The sequence below is a fragment of the Tachypleus tridentatus genome, chromosome 3 (assembly GCF_004210375.1).
Source record: "Tachypleus tridentatus isolate NWPU-2018 chromosome 3, ASM421037v1, whole genome shotgun sequence".
Classification (NCBI taxonomy): Eukaryota; Metazoa; Arthropoda; class Merostomata; order Xiphosura; family Limulidae; genus Tachypleus; species Tachypleus tridentatus.
In genome coordinates, this window is record NC_134827.1 from 30,023,485 (window position 1) to 30,040,282 (window position 16,798).

Here is a 16,798-nt window from a genome sequence, read left to right on the forward strand (position 1 = left end):
GGTTACAGACCAAAAGGAATACAACTAATCAACACCACTCACTCCAAATTCTTATGCTACTCTCTGGTGGTCATAGGGCATGAACCACAGAACCTCAAATCCAGAGAGAAGCTTGCTAACCAGACAACCATAATATTTTTACAAATCGTCAAGACAGACAAATAGCATTAAAGTAATAACATACAAAGATGAGTTACATATTATACAGTAAATACCAATATTAGTCTATCACAACAAAGTTGAATTAAACATTACATAGGAGGCACAAATGTCATGTCTATCACAACGGAGTTGAGTTAAGCATTACATAGGAGGCACAAATGTCATGTCTATCACAACGAAGTTGAGTTAAGCATTACATAGGAAGCACAGATGTCATTTCTATCACATCGAAGTTGAGTTAAGCATTACATAGGAGGCACAGATGTCATGTCTATCACAACGGAGTTGAGTTAAGCATTACATAGGAGGCACAAATGTCATGTCTATCACAACGAAGTTGAGTTAAGCATTACATAGGAAGCACAGATGTCATTTCTATCACAACGAAGTTGAGTTAAGCATTACATAGGAGGCACAGATGTCATGTCTATCACAACGAAGTTGAGTTAAGCATTACATAGGAGGCACAAATGTCATGTCTATCACAACGGAGATGAGTTAAGCATTACATAGGAGCCACAAATGTCATGTCTATCACAACGAAGTTGAGTTAAGCATTACATAGGAGGCACAGATGTCATGTCTATCACAACGAAGTTGAGTTAAGCATTACATAGGAGGCACAGATGTCATGTCTATCACAACGAAGTTGAGTTAAGCATTACATAGGAGGCACAGATGTCATGTCTAAGTTGAGTTAAGCATTACATAGGAGGCACAGATGTCATGTCTATCGAAGTTGAGTTAAGCATTACATAGGAGGCACAGATGTCATGTCTATCACAACGAAGTTGAGTTAAGCATTACATAGGAGGCACAGATGTCATGTCTATCACAACGAAGTTGAGTTAAGCATTACATAGGAGGCACAGATGTCATGTCTATCACAACGAAGTTGAGTTAAGCATTACATAGGAGGCACAGATGTCATGTCTATCACAACGAAGTTGAGTTAAGCATTACATAGGAGGCACAAATGTCATGTTTATCACAGAAAACCATCACAACAAAACTGAGTTGCACAATTTAATTTATAACCTTATAGGCACTGCCATCGTGCCTATCTTCATTTATACAACTTCATTTTTATTAAAAATGGAGTCATGTTTTTCAACCAAGACATTTTATCAGTTCCTTTTGCCTCAGGTTCCCAATTCTAAGATTTATATATACAGAATTTTATGGATGTCTGCTGTCACAAGTTATAGTGGGAACCAAGTTAAACTGATATTAAATTTTGTACAGGAATCCATGTGTACCCCCCAAAAATGAAAATGGATAAGCAATCAGCCGTTTTAATCCTATTGCTTTAATGCTGAAAATAGTGGCTCAACCGGGTGGAAAGGTTGGTAAGAAAACAGGTAAAGTCGATACACCAAGCAAGTTATGTTTAACACTGTTTGTCAAGTCAGACTCCCAAAACAAGTTGAAGTCACTTATCTATATTAAAAACATGAAAATACCACGTTTATTTATGATTCATTCCCCCCATTACCTGCCTACACACATACACACACACAATTTGAAGAATTTAAAATGTTGACAATTGTACTTTTTGTAACTTAAAAAGTTCCTCCAGAATTAAAAAGTCCTTGTGTTTTGCAACCAATAAAATAAGCTGTCTTCATTCAAAAGCCATATTATGAATTCACTGCATTTTCCTTCCTTTTAAAATGTACATTTTCAATGGCAGTCATGTTTTCTATCCTTAGCAGAATTTCCATGCCAATTAGTTTTCTCTGCATTTTTAAAAAATTCTGTATAAGTTTGCACATATTAACTGGAGTATTCTGTGTGAAAGTTTCTGACATTTAGTTCTGAAATTTTTCATCAGCTTTTAATTTCTGGCTAGAATTCTGAAGGTTTTAGGCCTAACCAATTTGTTAGACATTATAACTGAATGGAAAATACTAATGTGACAAGAAGTATACCAGTTTGAGTGCTTTCTTGAAATACAATTATATCTGTAAATTAATGAGTAAAGACATTCTGAAGTGTGCCACTTTATGGAACATACCTTGCAAAATTATCTATTACCAACTGTGACAAACAATTCAAACAAACATATAACTATGTACTGAAACAAGCAAACACTTTTCCAGCTATTATTAACACCCTTTCATTGTCCACATATGGTGATGACAATCAAGCCAATTATGTCTATCAATACAATCAAGTTGTTTTTCCTTTATTTTGACACAAACAAAATGTTGATTATGAGGAACAAAATGCTGTATAGCCACATGTAACTTATACTGAATTTTAATACACTGCTAATTTCTCTTCTGAGTGTTTTGAAATAACTAACATAAATTTAACAACAAAAGCATGATTTTAAAAAATGGACCAAAGATAAACCTCAGTGAATAATTTTGACGTCAGGTAGTTTTATATATGACACTGTTTTATAATTTAACTGTACTTGATATGATATGATAAAACATCTCAGCTTTTGAATGCTCTGGCAGATGTCTAACAATCAGTTTGACAGCTATATGACCTTTCATGGCTAAGTTGGTAACCCACGACTGTAATACAAAACTAAACCTTATTATAGCTAATAAAGATAATAGCTGTACTATTCATTTTAATAACCCCATCAAATATCACATTGTAATATGCTCACTAAGTTTTCTAAGCTACTATGTTCCATGTCGACAGTTGTTATGACTGGCATGTGGGGATGAAACGGCACAGGAGATCCCAATACAGAAAAGATTTTACAGGCTAATATTCTAACCAATAAAATACAAGTAGTATTCATTAACTGCTAAATTACAAAAAATGCTTTTATTATGTAGATAAAACTTAACAAAACATCACATTCAATGACATCGTAAATGTTTTCACTGCTATATGCTTAAGCAACCCCACTGTAAACCATACAATAATAAAAACACTCATACCAGTATACCCTTGCCCGGTGGTTTGGTCACCCGTCAGACCAGCAGTGTCAGGCATCAGCAACAATCCTGGAACCAGCTGTCTTCCTAACTTCCCTTCACCATCAAGTTTCTCATTGATAACTATTAACAAAACACAGAGTATCAAGTAATAGTCTGAATACTATTTAATGTTAAACTGATGTTAACATTTTCATTTCTCTTATAGCTCAGTACAAATCACATCAAGCTGTCAGTTTTAATAAGTATTTAACCCTTTGATTCCCAGGTCCTTACACCACACAGAAGTAATATAACCCTTGTCATATTTCCCTTCAAAAACTAGTGATGAAACTGTTTGAACTTTGAAGTAACTTTCTTAAAACAGTTTTAATTTTTGTACTAAAATCTTTTTACTTATTGTACTTATTGGACTCTGAATGCTTCAAATCAAAAGAAATTGTCATGTTAAGTACAACAATACTATTTTGTATCATACAGTTTTCACAGTTCAGTTGCATAACTTCTTGAACCTCTAACACGAATGTCAAATCATTTTTTTTAAAGATAAATATTTTTGTTGTATTTTTAATTTTCTTCATTGTATAACTTACTCTGGCTATTCTCATCAACACAGAATGCAATTAAATGTTTAAAGTATAAATATGCACCTTTCTTTTAATTCGATTTTAAAATACCATCTTTGGATTATGGGGGTAATTTAACATCTACACTTTAAGTTCATTTTTAATGTTTTATTTTCCTGTCCTTAACGAGTTATTGGTCATCTTGACACACATCAATAGATAATATAACAGTATCACCAGCAGAGATATTTTAGCTTTTGGCAAAATGTGCTTGCTTGGTAACATAAGCCTCACAGAACAAGGCAGTCTGGGTTATATTAGAATAATTAATAAACCTTTCAAATGTGAATTTTAAAACACAAATTAAAAGATGAAAATAAAACCTAAATACAATTTAACTGTTTGTCAAACTAATACACATGAAGGTGAGAAAAAATACTAAGTATTAGTGAAGACAAAACTCCAACAGAGCTGGAGCGGTTTGTACAGTTGTTAATGAATACTGCATGCTAGTTTTAAAATAACCACTGAGACACTGTAGTGGGTCAGCTCGTTTTATTGGTTACAAGCATGTGTGTCAAATTAGCATGCAGTGCCAGATGAAGACAATTGTAAGGTCCTAGGCAACTTCTGTTCGTAGGCCCTACCAGCTGTATAAGTAAAATCAAAAGTTAAATAAATTATAGATTTTTAAAGTATACATCACCACGGCTGTGCAAACTCTAAAATATATAGAATTCTATTAAAAATAGCTTAGTATGAAATTATGAAATAAAAAGCATTTCTCTGAATTATATTTATGTTAATATGAGTACACAAACTAATGCATATATAGAAAAATATAATGTATAATTTAAAGACGTAGTAAAGTTTTTACAGTGAAATGTGTATTTCATGTTTTGGCCCTCTAAGATCAACTTTGAAGGAAAATGTTCATGGACCCATAGTTTTTGTAGGCCACAGACACTGTGCTTAATAAATAATCTTGCTCTGAGTGGATGTGGCATGTAATCCTCAATTACAGAAGGTGAGCTTGGTTACTGTCAGAGAACAAAAATATACTTCTTGCATTCTTCTGAATCAACCCGAATGAACTTGAAACTTGGCTGAATAAAGAGCACTTTAGGCATACAACCCAGTCTAGACATTACCTGTGCATGTGCTATTATTCAAGTAATACACACAAAATATTAAGACCTGTGAACACTTATGCTTTGCGTAACAAACAATATTGAAGTTTAAGTGTTTTTCTTAAAGGTTTCTTTTGAAATAAAGGCAGAGAAAACATAAAAATTTGAATTATAATGTACACAATAATTTCATTAAAAAAAAAAAGGTCCAGATGATTAATCAAATTGTGAATGCAACTCCATAAACCCTAACGACACACACAAAAATACAGACTTATCAGTATAACAGAAATAAAACTAAGCCACTCAAAACATACAAGAACAAATTAACTACAAGTTTATCTAGTCTTTCAATGGCAAAAAGGTTATCTTTCTCCAAACTACAAGTAACTGGTATATGTAATATAAAATCAAGTTTAGATCAGCCACTATGGAATAAAACAAATTTATATAGATTCAAGCTTCGATACTAAGTTTGATAAAAACAAAAGTTACTCTTTGAAGAACGTGTCAAAATTAGTTGTGAAGAAAAAAATTTAAAAAAGAAAGAGAATCATTTTGTGACTTGCTCACCATCATGTTCCAGAAATGTAACTTTTCTTTTTTCAATTTCCTGACTTTGGAACAAATGACCATCCTAGGAATAAAAACAAGTTTATAAGCTGCACTAGCATTAGTTAAGAAAACACAAGAAAAACAAAACAACAAATTGAAGGTCTAACTTTATACACACACAAACACATACTTCTTTAACACAATATTTATAAAACAAAACAAATTGAAGGTCTAACTTCACACATACAATGCCATGTTTATTTACTACTTTAAGAAAAGTGAATATAAAAATTCCAATGAATAGAGTGAAACAAAAAGCAAACATACACTTAACTTTTGTGAAAATTAAATGTTTTATTAGTTTGTTTAAATTCCATGTTTAGAATATTGAGTTTATCTAAATTCTTTTAACCCTTCGTTATATACCTGGAATTTTTTTAAACTGTCTATATTATGAAAATTTTAGGAAAATGAAAAAAGAAAACAGTTGTCCTTTATGCACGTGCAAAAGGCTTAAAAAATAACTTTTGAAATGCTTTAATTGTACTTTAATAAGGAACAGTGAGTGAAATATACATAAATAATTCCAGGATACAAAAAAGGATTTTGAAATCTAATTTTCAAAAGTGATTACCTGGTAAATGATAAATATGTCAAGAGATACTTGGATCTATTACACACAAAAAATTATTTTTTTGAAGAATAACTAATGAAATTGAAATAGTCAAACGACACCAATGCATAAAAACAAGACAAAGAAAATAAGCATTTTATGACTTATAAATTCACTTAGACTAATGATATAAATTACACAAGTTGATAAGAATTACATGGCAAAATATGAGAAACGTTTGACACTAAGTTATCTGTTAATACAAAAGGAAGTAGTGTATTCTTGGATAGCTGACTTAATTAATAGCATTAAGTAAACATTACAGCTTTTACAATTTATTTAACTGGAAATTATTTACATTGTAAAAACATTTCTCATATAAGATACCAGTTCAGGTAAATTCTGTTATCATGTGACCGAGACTTCTAGTAATATACGAAACAAGCAATCACAGGAACCTGGCCAATCCTGGTCACCCACAGTCCAATTTAACTTCTTACCTCAATCCTTGCTGTTAACGATTCGAATGATGGTTTTCCCGGCTGTGGGCGTGAATATCCCATTAACTGTAGCATGGCATCAGCTGCATTTCTCTTGGCTGTCTTTTTGTTAGGACCACTTCCTTTAGTAGTACAATTCCCAACTACACACTGCAGAGAAAAACTAAAACTGTTAAATCACTGCTCTATAATATTTACAAAGAGAATATTCAACCATCTGTGATTGAACTTTTAATGAACTTAATGTATTGTAATTGTTCTTTAATATATTTAACAGAAAATGTATTTTCATTTCTAACGACCAAAAAAAACAACCACATATAATTCTAGTTTTTCTTTGATACCCATTACTTTGGTGTTACAAAGACTTGGATGTGTTGCCTATTAGATTAAAACAATTAACTGGATTACCTATGTCTATTAACTACAACTGTAGTGCAGTATAAAATAATGAATTCATCAGAATTACTATGAAATCAACTAATACCATGAAAACTATCACCAAATTGAAATTAGTTTTTTCGATAATTTTACAATTCTTGATTATTCCAAATATCTACCTAATTGAAATGTTATTTCTTATTTTCTAGTTTGTTTTTTCTATATTAATTTCAGTTCATTGAGGTCTGGTTCAGCATAGTTTAGTAATTTGGTTACCTTGCAGTTCGTGTCTTGGGCTCAATTCCTGTTGCCACCAAAAATGTTCCCCTTTTAGCCACAGGTTGGTAAAATTACTTTCTTTTACTTGAGTTTAAGGAAAAACTATTACATCTTTCTGACATTGTACCTAATTATATTTTTAACTGCCCACTAGAAAGAAGGCAACTGGCTGACAGCACCCTAAACCATCTTAAGCCTACTTTGTGGTCAAAAAGTGTACGTTTACAGTTTCTTGCATTGTAATTTATAATTAATAAGCTATAAATTCACTTTTTTTATATTGTGTATTTGTTGTTTGTAACACCACTGGCATGTCTGGAAGCCACAAGTGCTCATGTAATAGTTTTATTTACCAATTTAATCATGCTAGTATTTTTAAGTGACCAATTACCTATGCATATGTAGTAATAAATTTGCAAAAAAAACCCAAAAACATAAACAAAATCTCAAACATATCATATTATGGAAATTTCAACTCTTTTATTTATTGTTGAACTACAAAAATAGTGCCTTGTTATAAAAATATTACCCAGCTGTGATTGGTGATGGAACGGTGTGGTGGTTTCTGAGATCACAGTTTTAGACGTACACACATAACAATCTCCCTTATAGCAAAGTTCTAATTTTTGAATTTCGAAACTGTTTAAATGTTACTGAATTCTGCTAAATGTATAAACTGTATACTGTCACTAATTAATGGTTTATTAGCAGTTGTATTATCTGTATCGTTAATTATTTAAAGTAAATCTGACTGTTTGTTGTTAAGCTATTTATGTTGTGCCAACCACGAATATCAAAATCCAAATTTAACATCATATGTTTAGACACTCACTACTCAGCCCCTAGGAGACATCAGTTTTATGTAAGTTGTACATACCTCCAAAATTAATAAGTGTGATAAATATGCAGCAGTATGGCTTTAACATAGTATGCACACTTTTGAGTAAATAATCTATTCTGGAACTATTTTAGGACTCATTATGAAACATAGTCAATGTGGGTTAAGATAGAACATGTTTATAAAAGACTACTATTAAAACAGGCAGTTATCTTTTACTGAAAAATTATATGTACAGAGGTTGAAAAACAGCAGAAAAAAGTGTTTGCTCTGTTCATAAACATTCTTATTTAAAATCACAACCACATCATGTGTTTAATAAACAAGAGTTCATTCCCAGTTACGTGCAAACAGATGCTCATTCGTACAAGTTCTCAGGAGACACTGAATGTGTAATAATCTGAAAGTTTTATAAAATAAAACAAGGCCAAGCTTGATTCAATGTATCATTAAAATTTCATAGAAATGTGAGATAACTGTTCTTGATCATCAGCTTATAAACAAGTTCACAAAAAATAAACATCTTGTAAAGCTGTCATCAGTAATAAAACAATCATAAGTAAACATATCTGATAAACCAAACACTTGAAAGGTGTAAGATGCAGGCAGTGAACAATTATTGTATGTTCTAAAAGCAATTTAGTTTAATACTTCCTCACTACTTACCCATGCAATACCAACTCGCTACTTACCCACGCAATACCAACTCGCTACTTACCCACGCAATAGCAACTCGCTACTTACCCACGCAATACCAACTCGCTACTTACCCACGCAATAGCAACTCGCTACTTACCCACGCAATAGCAACTCGCTACTTACCCACGCAATAGCAACTCACTACTTACCCACGCAATACCAACTCACTACTTACCCACGCAATACCAACTCGCTACTTACCCATGCAATACCAACTCGGTACTTACCCATGTAATACCAACTCGCTACTTACCCATGTAATACCAACTCACTACTTACCCATGTAATACCAACTCACTACTTACCCATTAAATACCAACTTACTACTTACCCATGTAATATCAAAGGAAGGAAAGTTAAAAATGTTAAAAAAATCTAAATAATTTTGTTATTCTTCTTGTGTTACGAGCTGATTACAGTTAATGTTTAACACACATGGCTGTTGGATTTATACGGTAAGTATGTACATCACATTTTATCAACACACTGCATGGTGTTACCTTGCAGAATTCTCATGTTGTTATTCCTAAGGTCACACATCACTGTATGGTCATTCTCTTTTGAGCAGCTGCCATTCTAGCTAAGCAAAATTTTACACAAGTAAAGTACAAACCTGCATGAGAAATTCTCTCTGACGGGGCTCACCACGTTCCGCTATGACAGCATAAATGGGTTCTCTCTCCTTTTTAGCTTGTTGAATCTGAATAAGTCGACTAATGGGATTAATTCCTTGACCATACTGTGGGTCTGCCTTCTGTTCCTTAATCAATCAAACACAAAAACACTAACTAATGCAACAGAAATAATGTATTACTGTATGTAGGTTTAGTGAATCAGCATAAAAATGTTGTCACCCTGGAAATAACTCATTCTTAATTCATGTACCTCTGTTATATCCCAAGTTCAATACTACTTTAAATCAATATTGAAGTACTTTATTCTACACTTTCAAATTTAAACCACAGGTAAACAAACAATTCAAAGCTAAATTCAACATTCATGTATTACATAAACTTCTCAACTACACAAATAATTTGATTAAAGTTTCTAATTAAAAAGTGATTGCAATATTTATTCTTAATGAATAAAAATGCTTCTTACCTTAATTAAGTTGCGTCCTTTCTTTTTAATGACTGGCTTTTTTTTAACTTTCTGCTGCATGATAGGTAGAGGAGGTAATAACTTTAGTTCTTCCAACATTTTCTCTGCTGCTTTTTTCTTTGATACTTTTTTCCCGTTTCCCTCTCCTTCTGTCACCAGCTCCCCGACAGTGCAGCGGGTGACAAAGGTGCGCATGTGGGGTGGACCACTTTCTTTAATCACTTCAAAGTTGACTGAAAAGCCTCTTTTCAAGGCAACTTCATGGACCAAACTAATGGGTGACTTTATTTCAACATTCTGATCAAGCTCTGGAGTTTCATTTTCTGACTTCATTACCTCATTATGCTTTGCTTTATTTTCTGGTAAAGGTATTTCTTTTAATGCTCTTAAAGCCTCTTCAGCTGCTGCATGTCTTGCTGCTTGTACTGTTGTTCCTTCTCCAAAGAACTGACTGTTTCCAACTTTCAAGGCTACATAACAGGTTGGAGGAACCTTTGGATAGTGATAACGTTGATTGTACATTCCACGGAAGTTAAAGTTTGGCATAAAAGGGGAACGGGGTGGTTCAATTATCTGATAGATTGCAGGTTCACCTCTTTTCATAGCAAGAGCATTCAACTCTACAGTCGGAGTCATGGGTCCCTGATTTTTAGTTTGACACTTTGGAGGTGGATGCTTAAGGGATGTTTTATCCAAAGCAACAGCAGCTGCAGCATGTTGAGCTTTCTTGATGCTAGGTCCTGTTGCGGTATATTCTTCATTGTCCAGTTTCAATACAACAGTAAAATTCTTCTTGTGAGCAGGGCCAGACTGATCTATAAGACGATACTGATGTTGGATCTGAAAGTCACACAGAAGACAATGTGGTTAACTTAACACAATAAAAAATAATTCATTTAAAAAAGAATTTCCTTTCACTTTAATTTAGTCTAAATAATTCTGACAAATAGAAAAATATATGTGATGCACATTTATAGGAATGTTATTTATGATGTTATCACATGTACACAGCTTATAAAACTTTAGCATTTTACATAAATTATATCAGTATACTTCTTTTCTTATCCATAGGAAACTAACAAGATATATTACGAACTAATAGGATAACCCGAAATCATACAAGGAGTTATAATTAATTAATTACACAATGCTAAAGCTAAATACTGATTACTGTTTGAACTAATTCTTTGATGGATTGTTTAGGCAGAGTATTCATGATGAAACTTTGTAGGATGGACGGCAACTGCCTGATGTGGAGACAAGTGTAGAGGATGACGTTTCGAAAGTCTTCCGCCTTCTGGTCAGTGTGTGTGTGTGTCAGGTGTTGTCAGTCTTTAATAGTCCTGGTGGATTGTGGACAGCATGTTATGATAATCCAACCAATCATCACGCACTCTCCACAATCCACCAGTACAATACAAAAGACAGACAATACCTTAAACACACACTGAACTGAAGGCGGAAGACTTTTAAAACATCTTCCGCTATACTTCTCTCTCCACAACAAGCAGTTGCTCTCCATTCTACAAAGTTTCATTATGTTTGAACTAATGTTTTTCTCATCATAATTGTGAAATGAAATGCTAAATCCATTCTCAAGATTCTAAGTTTAAAAACATGATGGTTGTTTGGCTTTTTATGACACAAAGCAACTAGGCTATCTACAACCAAACAACCAATAAAAAAATTAAAAGTAAAATTATTTAAATTCATAAAAAGAAATTGAAGCAAAATAAAGTTTAATATTTTGAATTAAAAACACAAATAACATTAAATACAATTTTTATATCTAGTTTACAGCAGTAAGAGAAAAACTACAGTAATACAAGTTGTAAAGGATTTTCTGTAGCATAATTTTAATTATTATAACTTGCCAAGATAGCTGAGTTCAAACATCAGTGTTAGTCACCAGAAGTTGGCCTATCCAGTCCTGGATTCAAGTTATTTGATGTCAGAGTCATTTTCTAATTTCATCCTGAACTAATTTTACTTTAATTCATAAAAATGAAGCATGTTAAGAAAAAGTCTAATTTATGAATTAAAAACTTAAATAGCATTAAAAAGGTCAATGGCCTTTAAAAAACTAAGACCATTTGTAAGGTGTACAGCATCACCATAGTCAATGACACTGTCCAACATCAGGGATAAACCATGGGACAAAACACGTCTAAAATGGTATCTTCGTTGAGTCATAATGATGGAATGACAGTAAAATGTGGGCTATTGCGACTTAAGTGTCACACAGACCACACATTGGTGCATCAGTACCAGATAAAAGAAAACAACGAGTTAAAAAACTGTGACCAATGCATAGTCTGGTTAGGACAACTTCCTCTTTTCGATCCTTACAGAAACAAGATGGCCAACAAAGGGTTTTATCTGGATAAGCTTGTTTTCACATTGCTCACCCCAAGTCGACTGCCAACTGGTACAGAGCCGAGCCTTGAAAACAGGACCACAGTCCATGTATGGAACAGGCACAGCAGTGATAGTGCCAAAGCAGACAGACTTAGCTGTGGTGTCAGCAAGCTTGCTCCCGCAAATACCAACATGGCCTGGTATCCAGAAAAACTGGATAGAAGTAGATGTTAAAGAGAAATGGGTCAATCGGTTTTGAATATCAGAGAGAACTAAGGTGAATTGATTCCAGGGCCAGTAGAGAACTAAGCAACTCAGCATAAATAGAACAATTTATGTATTGCATAACTTCTACGTGATTGAAATGGCACACAATTTGGCAATGAACACAAACTGTAGAGGGGATTCTGTGCACAACCACTGAACCACAATAAACCACAGCAGAGCCCACAAAGTCACTGGATTTTGAACCATCAGTATAAATGAGACTGAAGGGATGATCTAAAAGATGTTCAGCAAATAAAAGACAGTACTTCCAACCAGGAGTATCTGCTTTTCTCAGGAAGTGTGGAAAGCCATGTTGCAGAGCTGGAATTCCTGATGATGAACAGGGTTCAGCAACTTCAACATAAGAAATGTAGGACAATAGCCTGGGGCCATACATGAGGAAAAATATTCTACTGCCAGATCTGGTTAAAAACAACTTGAAGAATAGCAAAAGAAACAGGAGATAGATATTGCAGCATCTTATAGTGTATATCATCAGGCCTGACTGATGTACTGGGCAATTACAGTCATAGAGTTGATCAGCCCAAAAGGAAAGAGGTAATCAAGCTTCCCAAGATTTGATGGCTAAGAAGATGGAGGATGAAGAAGATTAACCAGATACCTGGCAAAAGCTTTCACAGAGAGTACTGGCAATGCTCTGGACATCAGCTACTTCCTGGCCATCAGAGAGCAAGATCAAAAGTGGAACAGAATTATACTGCCCACTGACCTTTTGAATGTTGTTCCACATCACTTTGGAACTAGTGGTAGAAGAGATGCTGGTCATGAATTTAATCCAAGATTCCTTCTGGCTTGACATCTTTCCTGCCAAGCAAGTGCACGGGCACGTTGGAAAGTGATGCAGTTCGACAGTGTGGGATACCTACGAAAGGTATCCTGAGCCAGTTTTTGAGCCCTTCCATGCCACGTGGCAAAAAGGATTCCACCATAGACAAGGATATTATGGAAAACATGTCAAAATTTTAGAAATACATTCAGCAGCTGCCTGTATAATACACTCAGTCACTGCTGCCATGCAATCATCTACTGATGGCAGAATCAAGGTTTGCAAAAGCAGTGAAAGAGGGCCAGTTGGCTTATTCCACCTTCCACCAGGGCACACAGGTCGGGTGGTATCAACAATGGCCAGTCTCTCTCAAAATGGTAGGAAAATTATCTCTGCCTTGTGGGTTACTGTCAATCCTACATGAAAAGTGAGAAAATAGTGAAGGGGAGCAAACTGAGAGATCAATAGCAGTAAAAGACTGACTAGATACATGAAAATAAGTATAAAAACCAGTATTGAAGAGAGAAAGGTTGTGTTCTGAGAGCATATGCTCTATGGAGCAACCCCTCCCATCAATATCAGCATCTCCTCAGAAGGAGTTATGTCCATTAAAGTCCCTCAGCATTAAAAAGGGAGACAGCAACTGTTCAACGAGAGCATCAAGGTCTAATTGATTACAGGTAGAGAGAACAAACAGTGATGGTACGACCCAAGGAAACAGATGGCGATGGCCTCCAAGGGTGTGTCAAGTGCCACAGATAGAGTGGGCACATGCTGATCGACTAACAGTGCCATCCCTCCATGCACTTGTCCATCACATAGCCTGTCATTTCTGTCCAAAAAAAAAAAAAAAACTGCTGAGAGGTGACTGCATCAGCAGGTTTCAAAAATATTTTCTGTAAGGAAAGACATACAGGACGGTAAGAAGCAATCAGTGCTTTGATGTCATCCAGATTAGAACGTAAACCATGACAGTTCCACTGTATCAAGGTGGCCATTTTTATTTGTGTAGGTAAATTGTGTGAAGAGCTATTCCTGTTTTTGACCACTTCTTTTTTTCTTTATTTTCTTCATTCGAGAGGTCTATCAACTTCTATGGATCCTACTCTAGGTCAGTTGAGCAGGCCTCTGTTATTGTAAAAAGATTCCAGTAATTGAGGGTGTGAATGAATGACTGAGAAAAAAGACGTACCTGAGGTAATGCCCATACCCTCAACCAAAGAAAACAGATCTAGGGGCTTGCTGGAATGAATGGTAGGGACAGAAAATAGTGTTGACATTGATTCATCAACTTTCTTAACCATGCAGGTCAACAAGCTTTCCATATGGTTTGAGAAACGATTCTTTTAAAAGCACGGAGAGATCCTTCTGCACTCCCACTGTAGTAGTGAAACAAAGTGCAGCAGCATACATTTGAGGTGAAGTGGTGGGCAGTAACTTTAGAGTCTCAGAATTGTTTTACCTCTTTTTTCTTCCAATCACTTAAGGCAAGAACAAAAGTAAGCTAGTTGAGAGCCATTACAATTAACACAATGAGGGTCTGTTTCATACTCATATGCATCGTGGTCCTTGCTACTGCAAGAAGCACATGTCAAGGAACCACATGATATCTTTGAGCGACCAAATTGCTAACACTGGAAACATCTGAGAGGGTTTGAAATATATAGATATACCTTGCAATTAAGATAGCCTGCCTTGATGGTGGTAGGTAGATGTCGTGATGTAAATGTCAGAATGAGGACACTGGTTGGCATCACAATTCCATCTTTGTGAGTGGAGATACACCTCACTGCAGAAAGTCCTTGGGTGGAGAAACCAGCGAGAATCTCCGACTCAGAAATGTTCTTCACATCCCTCTCAATGATAACTCCTCGTGACAAAGTAGCATGGGAAGTAACCTCAATGGGTATATCCCGAATCACTTTGAATGCAAAAGAAATTCACTTTGTTTAGGAGTGGATGTTTCTACCAATAAGTCACCTGAGCAAAGCTTTCTGACTGTTTTAGAAGAGCCAGCAAGTCCCTCTAGTCCCTTCTGAAAAAAAAAAAAAAGGGAATCATTTGCCTTAAAGGTTTGTCTGAAAGAGAATGTAGTAAAAGAAAATGAGGTACAGGTATTATAGAGGGTTGAAGATTGCTGCTCAGAATCTTCAAGACGTGGAGTGTTTTTTCACTATTTTATTTAAATTTGTATTTGGTTGTTTTCATAATAAAGAAAGAATATTTCAGTGCCCGCTGACCCCACCCACCATGGAGCCCTATGAGGGGCACACTGCAGTGCCAAATAAGGACACTGCAGCAACACCAGGGTTCCGTGAGCACCATACGCAAACACCAGGATCAGATGCAATGTCTACAACACACATTCAGAACATCCAACACTAGTACTTGGTTGATCCTAGCCCAAGTGGATCAGCCAACTGACCTAAGAGGGGCCATCCCAAGGCCATCCATTTACAGAAATTCAAAGTAAAAGTGGTGCGTTAGGGTTTGACCCCTCAATAACCAGGATGGGTGGATGTTTAGATCCCAGAAGAGGTAAACTGAAAGGTCCCTTTACCATGTACAGGAATCCACACCAAGAGGAAAAACATGATGAAAACTTATAAAACTTATGAAAAATTTATAATTCTGTTGGACTTATGTTCTAAGGATTAATCATTTGTAAAAAGTTCTAAACAATTTTTTTTCTCTCTTAGTTTAACAATGTTTCAACAGTACTCGCATATTAAATGTCACAGAGGTGGAAAATTTGGCCTGTATAATGCTCATTATTTACAGAAAGTTATTATAATAAAAATTAAAAAAAATACACCACCACATTATATAAAGCAAGTCTAAATGCACCAAACAGATTAATCATGATGAATCACAGGGCTATATTTAGTAGGTGCATTGTTTCAATAAAATGTATAGAACACCTAATGTACAATATGTTAAAGTCCTATGCTAGGGTAGTTTTTTTTTTCAATTTCACACAAAGCTACATGAGGGCTATCTGTGCCAGCTGTCCCTAATTTAGCAGTGTAAGACTAGAGGGAAGGCAACTAGTCATCACCACCAACTGCCAACCCTTGGTAACTCTTTTACAGATGAATAGTGGAATTGACTGTTACATTATAATGTCCCCACGACTAAAAGGGTGAGCATGTTTGGTACAATGGAGATTCGAACCCACGACCCTCAGATTACAAGTCGAATGCCTTAACCCATCTGGCCATATATTATGGTAGAGCCAATGATAAAGGAAGCCTCCATATAAAAGAATCTTCTGAGTTGTAAGCTGAGGCAGGAAATTAATGTAGTTCATTCTGTGGCAAAAGCTTCAGGTGTTAAAATGTGGTACCCGAAAGAAGTGCTACATTAAAATATGTCAAATAGGTTAAAACTAAATTTATTATTATACTTATTAGATATGCTTGATTAATCAAACAATTTCATGCTAAAAGAACTATGACTGTTAATTTGCTTGGAAAGGAAACTATAAAATAAAGCTTTGTTTAACTTCACTCATATGCAGTTCTTTTAACTTGTTGCAGTAAGGTGCATCTGCTATTGAAGTTAAATGTGTACATACAAGTATTGCAAGCAATGTCAATGAAATGTAAATGGACAATAATAAATAATTATTCAAATTATGAAACACAACTGTTCTGTAA

General features: G+C 34.8%; 1 protein-coding gene across 17 annotated transcripts in view; it reads right to left on the reverse strand.

The window, feature by feature from the left end:
* Nucleotides 1–16,798, reverse strand: part of stau (double-stranded RNA-binding protein Staufen) — a 46,669-nt gene that overhangs the window by 16,735 nt on the left and 13,136 nt on the right. For 9 of the 17 annotated variants that reach the window (XR_013026073.1, XR_013026074.1, XR_013026072.1 and 6 more), the window contains exons 4-8: nt 9,728–10,567; nt 9,240–9,386; nt 6,430–6,579; nt 5,335–5,398; nt 3,069–3,188 (exon numbers count right to left, since the gene is read on the reverse strand). Coding sequence is in view for 12 of the 17 variants with exons in the window: in XM_076493638.1 (XP_076349753.1) it covers nt 3,069–3,188; nt 5,335–5,398; nt 6,430–6,579; nt 9,240–9,386; nt 9,728–10,567 (1,321 nt within the window). In the remaining 5 variants the exon portion in view is untranslated. The remainder of the gene's footprint in view (nt 1–3,068; nt 3,189–5,334; nt 5,399–6,429; nt 6,580–9,239; nt 9,387–9,727; nt 10,568–16,798) is intronic. The other 8 variants (XR_013026076.1, XR_013026075.1, XM_076493647.1 and 5 more) reach the window with 2 other exon arrangements.